Below are 9,621 nucleotides of genomic sequence, written 5' to 3' on the forward strand. Positions count from 1 at the left end.
ATTAAAATGCTTTCAAACTAAATTGCTTCATTGCCATCTAATAATGTTGTTCCAGTTAATAGAATATAATTTAAGTCCGTTCAAAAAATTTAATGCCTCCTTGTTTATTTTAATTTTTGCTTTCTTAGGAATTTAAAATATTTAATATAAGAATAAATAGTTCTAATAGTTAAACTGCCCTGTACATATTTTTTTGTCTATTTTTATCGACTTGATGACGTTTTGAAGAAGAATATTTGTACCATTGCCCAAAAAAAAAGTATGCGGTTTACGATATTCCTTACCCAATACTAGTTTAATTTATTTAAAAATCAATTAGCGGCAATATCAAAATCGATGCAGAACCGTCACAACTAACTAAGGTTGCCGGGTTTTTCAACACTTGCTTGCCACAATCACAGAATCAGGCGACGGTCACCCTCCTTCGATTATTAGTCTGAACCTATCGGAGCCTATCGTTCTTCAATATCGGGTCCTATCATATAAAATATTGATTAAATTTACGCAAATACAAAATTTTCTTCTTCCGATGCAAAGTAAGCCCCAAAATTAACGTAAAAAGGGGTATATAAGGGAACAACTTGTGCGTTGCAGAGACCATACCAAATCATTACTTATCAGTTAATTTGTGACTATCCGGTTGAAAAGTGAAAACGCCTACTAAAGAGAAACTTAAACCTATTTAAAGCGAGTAAAGGGGCGATCAAACATTACATCCTGTGTCCATTGAGATCGCTTAATACTTTTGCAAATGCTTTACAGGTAAACCATAAAAATCCATTTTGAAAATTTGTGGGGGTGGTGGTGGATACTTAATAGGAGATAGACGTAGTAAAGAGAGCGGCGAAAAGAGTGAGCAGCGAAAGAGCGTGTATTTGATGTGTACTCAAAAGAGGCCGAAAAGAGCGCACTAATACACACACATACGGAACAAGGACGATAAAGAGGTAAAGCTTTCTCTGGAAACTAGGATAAAGTGTTTGTCCAATATGAACCCGGCGGTTGATGCGTGGGCGGTGACCCCGAGGGAGCGTTTGAAGTACCAGGAACAGTTCAAGGCACTCCAGCCGCAGACAGGATTCGTTACCGGCGCTCAGGCCAAAGGATTCTTTCTGCAGTCTCAGCTGCCGCCACTGATCCTTGGCCAAATCTGGTATGTATATGACGCCCCATGAATCATCTAACGATAAGAGTTTTAATTCTTATTCATTTCCTTATCTCCAGGGCTCTGGCGGACACCGATTCCGACGGCAAGATGAACATCAATGAGTTTAGCATAGCCTGCAAGCTTATCAACCTCAAGCTGCGCGGCATGGACGTGCCCAAGGTTCTGCCTTCCAGCTTACTGACGTCCCTTTCCGGCGATGCCCAAAACACTCCCTCGTTGACGCCACGTGGCTCCACAAGCTCCATGAGCCCTTTGGACCCACTCAAGGGAATGGGTCCGGCAGTCGCGACAGTTGTTCCCGCTCCTGTTGTGGCTCCTCCGGTGGCTGCGGCTGCTGTCATCTCACCACCCGGAGTCTCAGTGCCTCCTGGCCCCACACCACCCTCCAGCAATCCACCTAGTCGCCCCATGTCTATTTCGGAGCGGGCGCCCTCCATCGAGTCTGTGTAAGCATCACTTAGAATTAAAATTCAATCTATGATTTAATACTTATATTATTAATTTAATTTTGGAATTTAATGACTAATTTTCTTAGATAAAAAACAGATCAGTAAAAACAATTAATTTCTATCCTTTTAGCAACCAGGGAGAATGGGCCGTTCAAGCTGGGCAGAAGCGCAAATACACGCAGGTGTTCAATGCCAATGATCGCACCCGATCTGGTTACTTAACTGGATCCCAGGCACGCGGCGTTCTTGTACAGAGCAAGCTACCCCAGGTCACGCTGGCCCAAATCTGGACGCTGTCTGACATCGACGGCGATGGACGGTTGAACTGCGACGAGTTTATTCTTGCTATGTTTCTGTGCGAGAAAGCCATGGCTGGTGAGAAAATTCCGGTTACCCTTCCCCAAGACTGGGTACCGCCGAACTTGCGCAAGATAAAATCGCGGCCGGGATCGGTCTCTGGAATGGTGTCCCGTCCTGGCTCACAGCCAGCCTCCCGACACGCATCTGTGTCGTCCCAGGGCGGAGTGGGAGTCGTCGATGCTGACCCGACAGCCGGACTACCTGGACAAAGTAAGTGCTTAATTAACTCCTTTGCCAAACATGTTGTTTATAGTCCATTTATAAACACATGTGATTTCGCGTTCCCCAGCTTCCTTCGAAGACAAGCGTAAGGAGAACTATGTTAAGGGTCAAGCTGAGTTGGATCGTAGGCGCAAAATCATGGAGGATCAGCAGCGTAAGGAGCGGGAAGAAAGAGAGCGAAAGGAGCGTGAAGAGGCTGATAAGCGTGAAAAGGCTCGTTTGGAGGCTGAGCGTAAGCAGCAGGAGGAACTGGAGCGACAGCTTCAACGCCAGCGAGAAATTGAGATGGAGAAGGAGGAGCAGCGCAAGCGGGAACTGGAGGCTAAGGAGGCGGCCAGAAAGTGAGGACATTAATCTTGCTTTGAGCGACAATAAATTCATAAATTTTCTATTGCACCAGGGAGCTGGAGAAGCAGCGCCAGCAGGAATGGGAGCAGGCTAGAATTGCTGAAATGAACGCACAGAAGGAGAAGGAACAAGAGCGTGTTCTTAAGCAGAAGGCACACAACACCCAGCTTAATGTGGAGCTGAGCACACTAAATGAAAAAGTATTATTCGGTTATAACTAACCTGCTTGACTGGCTTATCTAACTAAAGCGGCTTATTACAGATCAAAGAACTTTCGCAGAGAATTTGCGACACTCGCGCTGGCGTGACAAACGTAAAGACCGTAATCGACGGGATGCGCACCCAGCGCGACACTTCCATGTCCGAAATGTCGCAGCTAAAAGCACGCATTAAGGAGCAGAACGCCAAACTGCTTCAACTCACCCAGGAGAGGGCAAAGTGGGATGCCAAGAGCAAGGCCAGCGGCTCTGCCTTGGGAGGGGAGAATGCGCAGCAGGAGCAACTGAATGCAGCATTCGCCCACAAGCAGGTGAGCTTCGGCATATCCGACAAGTTTTAGTTTTAAACGACAAGTTTAGTTTGGCGTGTGGATCTCTATAATATTATTTTCTTTAAACATTTATTCCTTTTTTAACAGTTAATTATCAAGCAAATAAAGGACAAAGTCGAGAATATAAGTAAAGAGATTGAGTCAAAGAAGGAGGACATCAACACTAATGATGAACAGATGTCTGAGCTCAAGGCCGAGCTTTCCGCCCTAATCACAAAGTGCGAAGATCTCTACAAGGAATACGATGTGCAGCGCACCTCAGTGCTGGAATTGAAGTACAATAGAAAGAACGAGAGCAGCGTAACCTCTGCCTGGGACACAGGCACTTCCAGTGCTTGGGGGGAAACGGGTACGACAGCAGGCGACCCTTATGCAGTGGTGAGCAATGACATCTCCGCACTGGCAGCTCCAGATGTGGACTTAAGTGGACCGGCCCCAGAGGGATTCGTGAAATATCAAGCAGTATACGAGTTCAACGCTCGCAACGCCGAAGAGATTACTTTCGTGCCTGGTGACATTATTTTGGTTCCATTGGAGCAGAACGCTGAGCCGGGATGGTTGGCTGGCGAGATAAATGGCCACACCGGCTGGTTCCCTGAATCCTATGTGGAGAAACTAGAAGTCGGTGAAGTTGCTCCTGTAGCCGCTGTCGAACCCCCGGTTGATGCTCAAGGGGCTACCGTGGCTGACACCTACAATGACAATATCAATACCACCTCGGTTTCAGCAGGTTCCGTAGATCCGACTGCCACAGGCGATGTCGAGTATTACATAGCCGCATATCCTTATGAGTCCGCCGAGGAGGGCGATTTGAGCTTTGGTGCCGGTGAGATGGTCATGGTCATCAAGAAGGAGGGCGAGTGGTGGACAGGTACCATTGGTAATCGCACGGGCATGTTCCCCTCAAACTATGTCCAGAAGGCAGACGTGGGCACAGCGAGCACAGCCGCTGCAGAACCGGTAGAATCTATGGACCAGGTATGTGGATAGCTAGTCAGTAATATAGTTTAGTGTGGAGCCATTTGCTTTTTAAATTGATGGGAATTAAAATGAAGAATTCTAAGAATACTAAGTTCACAAAATCGTGTACATTTTCCATTATATTAAAACGTAACCGACATAATTCAAAAGAGATATATTAATGTAGTTTCCCTAAGTCCTGAGTCGTGTCTAACCGTTGCCCTCATGTTCATATACTAATCCAATGCTTTTCATGTGCTGTGCTTTTTGCCACCGTTGTAACACTTGCACTGACCCAGGATACGACGCTAAACGGCAACGCTGCCTACACCGCTGCTCCCGTGGAGGTACAGGCGGAGCTTTACCAGCCGCTGCCTGTTCAGGAGCCCAGCGAGCAGCCGATTTCAAGCCCAGGCGTTGGCGCTGAGGATGCGCACGAAGATCTCGACACTGAAGTTTCCCAGATCAATACACAGTCCAAAACACAAAGCAGCGAGCCTGCCGAGAGCTACAGCCGACCCATGTCACGCACCTCTTCCATGACACCCGTAAATAGTTGACACAGCCCGTTACCATTTCATTTATAGTTTCATTTAATTAACCCGCATTTTTTTCGTAATACTTTTCAGGGAATGAGGGCCAAGCGGTCTGAGATTGCACAAGTAATCGCACCCTATGAGGCAACCAGCACAGAACAGCTTTCCCTGACGAGAGGCCAGTTAATAATGATCCGCAAGAAGACGGACTCCGGCTGGTGGGAAGGTGAGTTGCAAGCAAAGGGCCGCCGGCGGCAGATCGGATGGTTCCCAGCCACCTATGTAAAAGTTCTCCAAGGCGGCCGCAACAGCGGACGAAATACTCCAGTTTCCGGAAGTCGTATAGAGATGACTGAGCAGATCTTGGGTTGGTTTTGGAATATTCGAAATATGTATTATTTGATTTTAACTAAATCGTTTTTTCGATACAGACAAGGTCATTGCTCTCTATCCGTACAAAGCACAAAATGATGACGAGCTGTCGTTTGATAAAGACGATATCATTAGCGTTCTGGGTCGGGATGAGCCAGAGTGGTGGCGTGGCGAGCTGAATGGCCTTTCCGGCCTTTTCCCAAGCAATTATGTGGGGCCCTTCGTGACGTCCGGTAAGCCAGCGAAAGCTAATGGCATCACCAAGCAGTGAATCTCACCTGCCGATCTAGCTCTCTGCGTAGCTCAGCTCTCTAGTTACCACATTCCGTAGACATATTACGTTATTTTTACTATTATGTTCGAATTATCAATGCCAATAAGTTCTCGCCTTTCGCTATAGAATTTGTTTATTTGTTGCAATATTCCCAAATTGTATCTAATTGTTAATTGTGATTATTTAGTTTTTAGATTTACTCCTAAGTTTATCCCTAGCGACTTCTCTTTTTCGTTTAGCTAATTTCTAGTGTCAATTCATTTATGTATTTATTCAGTCTGCTTAATTATATTTTGTATTTTAATATTTGTATTTTGTACATAAATTAAAAGAATTAAATGCAATTTTAATCTTAATTGCCAACAGGAAACGTATAACGAGGCCTCGGTTTTGGCCTCTAAGCGGCGGCAAGCACTTGCTTACAAAAATACCGATAAAGAACCTACATGATCCCTTGGGAATTGGGTTAACTTAAGATCAGCAGCATCAATATCCTCCGTTACTACCTAGCCGGAATTCGTACAGTATTCTAGAAAGCCTAAGAAGTTGGCTTCTTTCATTGTTCAACCTGAAAGATTATTCATAATGTTTATCCTATTCGGAGTAAAATTCCCTTAACTTGATAGAATTAGTAACCAGATCTCCTCTGAAATCATTTATAGAATCCTTTCGCGTTCGTAACAAATCAAACGTAAAATACAACCGAATTCTAGTAAATCACATTTTAAAGGGTTTATATAATAATCTGCATATGGAAACTAAATATACATAAGGATATCAAATGATACTTGGAATTTCGTTGTATGTAGTTGTGTTTATCGATCAAATCCAGATATTCAGCAGTTTTTCTTTCTCCGAATGCTACACAAATACGCATATAGTATCTATAACGATGGTTTTCTGTGTTTTCATATATTATCCGAATGTAATTGTATATACTTAAAGTACTAAAACCAAAAGTGGGAGTTAATATAATTGTTAACTAAATATTAAGCATGATGACCATTTACTTATATCATTATAAAGACATCAAGATTAATGGAAAAAACGGGAAATATATTTGTAATAGCTTAACTTCAGTTGAAATTTTAAAATGACATACTTGATTTAATAACTAAGTTAAGTGCTTGTCTCAACTGCCATAACTGTATTAATTAACCGTGTGTTGTCTCATTGATAAATGTTACATTTGTTTGCAATGTAAAAGTTAAGTATGTACAAAATCCACGCATAGTTCTTTCAACCCGATTGGATTGATAGTCGAATATTATAGAGAGTCACGTTATGCTGTTCGAATTATTCTATGCAGTTACATTTAGTCTATTTAACAAATCACCCACATGTATCTAAGCTATCGCGTACATATGAAGAAACACTATCGAATGCCTTTCAAAAATGATAACCAAACAGTCACCATACATGGACTAACTTAATCGTAACTTGTTATTGCATACCACGACTACTTATGCGTCTATAACTATATTAAATGAAAGCAGAGTAAAGAATCGTTATGAGCCCCGCACGGCTGCGATCAGTTGGTGCTATAATCCCAACTGATCGGCGGCTGGGTGGGGAACTTCTACAGGCATAAACACATTTTTATGTAGCAAATGTTGGGTTGTTTAATTCCACATATATATTGTACTAATAACTTTGAATGAACCACAAAGGAATCATATACAGCATATATACAGAAAATACTACAATTTCTTTAGAAAAATCAAAGCAAAAATGTTAATTGAGATATTCGTACATTCCGCGCCCCGCATATACACTCCTGCATACATATAATGCTCATACATATAAGCGTATTTGTTTAATCGTTACTAAAGTTTGTTATTGTAAACAATGCTTAAGCGGAATTACTGACGAGGCGCAATCCCGATCAAATACATCAGCACACTCACCTACACTAGGAATCACTTTAAACGCGAAATGGTGACCATCGATAATATTTACCTATATACAAGCTGAGCTGTGGAGAACTTAAAGAAATCTTCTACAGACACACAATGCATTCGAGTAAATATAACGTGAATTCTTCTAGAAAAACAAAACAAAAAAATACCATAAAGCATTGAAAGATATCAGTATCAAAGATAAACAAAAATAAAATGAACGGAGCAAAAATATTAAATTAAAATATGAAAATAACAAATTACACATACTTGGTGCAATAAATGTATAAAAGAAATTCAAACAGAATGCTTTCGTTTTTGTATTTGTCAATTAAATGAATTAAAAGGTTTATTATATTCGTTAAAGAGTATGTAGCAAGTAAAAGGAGTTCCCATATTCAGGATCTCTAGAGTCTAGACCAGTTGATATGACTAGTCCGTCTGTCGAGATCTCGGTATCTATGGGAGCTAGAAGTAGATTAGGAATGTAGTTTCATGTAACGCCTTCGCAGCGCAGGCTTGTTTTACACTATTGTAACGCACTCTTAAGACAAACGCCCATTACGGTGAGGAATGGCTGACGCTCATGTTCTTAAAATATTCGTAGACCTGTAAATGTTATTTTGTTTAGATCACGAATTCTTATCTATGTACCAAACATGTTCAATCGGCATTAAAAGCCTTTTACAATACACCTAAGAGGTAATTGAAAAGAGCCGTCTGCAGCACTCGATCTCTGCCTGCTACAGCACTTGCTTTCTCTTTTGCATATCCTAGCTGAGTAACATGCCCGTTACTCGTGGCATTCGACTATAGCGTCCTTTTGTTAAATAAGTAGATCGAATTCATTGATTGCAATTGCGAACTAAATGGTCTGTACACCCGATTAATGCATTTAAAAGAGTACTCATAATATTAATGCGCCTGTTAACCCATAGAGATCGAGCCAGATCAAGCTGCCGGTGATAGAACATCCAAAGGAATGCAGCGGTTATGGCAACAGTGGCGCGGATGTTACACCGACCAGGGTTATAGGAACGATGTATCCAACAATAAGCTGAAAGGCACTATTCAAGCGGTACACATAACAAAGCGGCGGGATGGCCAACTTATGGGATGTGCCTATATCCGGTTTAAGTGCAATGAGCTGTTGGCGAAGTCCATACTTCAACAAAATGGGCATCAATTGGTTGGCAAAACAGTGGTGGTCGACTGGCAGCCAGAAATGCCGAAAAAACGATTTGGTCCGTGGCGTTGCTGGTGAAACAAAACACACCTATACAACTTTCTTTAGCTCATAAATTGCACGCGTCGGCTTAGTTTGTTTTGCTTTCCTCAATAATTTTATTTGTAGTAAAATTTTCTTATAAATTATTTAAAATCAGTTTAACAATTTACAATTCTTTGTTTAGGTTTTGCATCGAGTGTTTTTACTACATTTTTGTTTATCTTGCGCTAAAAATATTTATTTATGGTTTTTAAGTATGCACATTTAGGGCCCATGTTATGAAAATTGCAAACACGTTCTCGATTTAGTCAGGAATTGAATTCAATATTAGTTTCCTTAAGCATTTATGAGCGAGCGTCCATAATAAAAAGTGTTTACACCACAAATAATGTTGACTTTGAAATTCAGTGGAAAAATTTATTTTTACAATGAAACCCTGCTCATATTTTAACACAGCTCTGACTTTAAGGTTTTCCCCCTAATGATTTCTTTCAAAATGACAATTTCCAAGAGTCAGCTTATCTGGTAGCTGCTTATTGTCTTACTGATAAAAATAAAATGTGAAAAACTAAGAAAACAAATTCTGATTTGATTTGGCCAAAGGCATTCTTATATAGAACCTAATGGGATTACAAACTACAAAGTTTACAGGTATGTAGATGATTAATCAAAGGTTCGTACTATGCGTCTTGCCCGTGAGTTTGAAAATATATATATTTATTTTGTGTTAATCGTAGTAGGTAGGTATGTGTTCCATTTCCACTCTTTACCGTTAGCAGTCGACGCAAGTATATTTAGGTAGGTAGGTTCCAGAATATGTCCCATTCTGGATATCGGCTACTGTGTTCTCAGTTGGCTCAGTGTGTCCAGTTGGGTCTGGTCTGGTAATTAGAGTTCGCTCTTCTAATGCATCTTCAAATCTACATCAGCATAGTAAATCTATTTGTTTCAACTATTCCTAGTCTTTACGTGGGTTTTGAGCACGTTTATATCCTTTATGCTTGGTAAGCTCAATCCTAGTTATGCAGTCAAGTTTCACACAGACGCTCTTGCGAAACTCTCGTTCGTTCAAACATGATCCATTGGGCATTTTAAAGTTATTGTTCGTAAATGTTTACAAAAATAATTTTAAATTACATAGCTCTGTCCGTTTTCCTGTCCACACCAGTTACTTGTGTATATTTCATACATAGGTTAAGTTAAAATTTTGATGAACTGTCTCTGCGAAGTAATTTCAACAAGATGTGAGATCTCAT

At 41.3% G+C, this 9,621-nt stretch overlaps 1 protein-coding gene across 4 annotated transcripts; it reads left to right on the forward strand.

The window, feature by feature from the left end:
• The first annotated feature begins 384 nt into the window (after positions 1–384).
• LOC6529248 (intersectin-1) lies at positions 385–8,937 on the forward strand. Of its 4 annotated transcripts, none has more exons than XM_015196775.2 (12): positions 385–536; positions 763–1,153; positions 1,225–1,614; positions 1,748–2,187; positions 2,267–2,540; positions 2,600–2,747; positions 2,810–3,076; positions 3,185–4,075; positions 4,357–4,605; positions 4,687–4,960; positions 5,025–5,198; positions 8,076–8,937. In XM_015196775.2, exons 2-12 carry the CDS (start codon positions 990–992, stop codon positions 8,399–8,401), a joined length of 3,597 nt encoding a protein of 1,198 aa, XP_015052261.1. In that variant the 5' UTR covers positions 385–536; positions 763–989; the 3' UTR covers positions 8,402–8,937. The 4 variants fall into 4 exon arrangements, with proteins under 4 accessions (XP_015052261.1, XP_039228781.1, XP_015052265.1 ...); XM_039372847.1 differs by having other exon boundaries at positions 421–536; positions 595–1,153; XM_002090217.4 differs by lacking the exon at positions 8,076–8,937 and adding an exon at positions 5,606–7,349 and having other exon boundaries at positions 443–1,153.
• Positions 8,938–9,621: the final 684 nt, after the last annotated feature.

The sequence above is a fragment of the Drosophila yakuba genome, chromosome 2R, assembly GCF_016746365.2.
Source record: "Drosophila yakuba strain Tai18E2 chromosome 2R, Prin_Dyak_Tai18E2_2.1, whole genome shotgun sequence".
In the NCBI taxonomy this organism is placed as follows: Eukaryota; Metazoa; Arthropoda; class Insecta; order Diptera; family Drosophilidae; genus Drosophila; species Drosophila yakuba.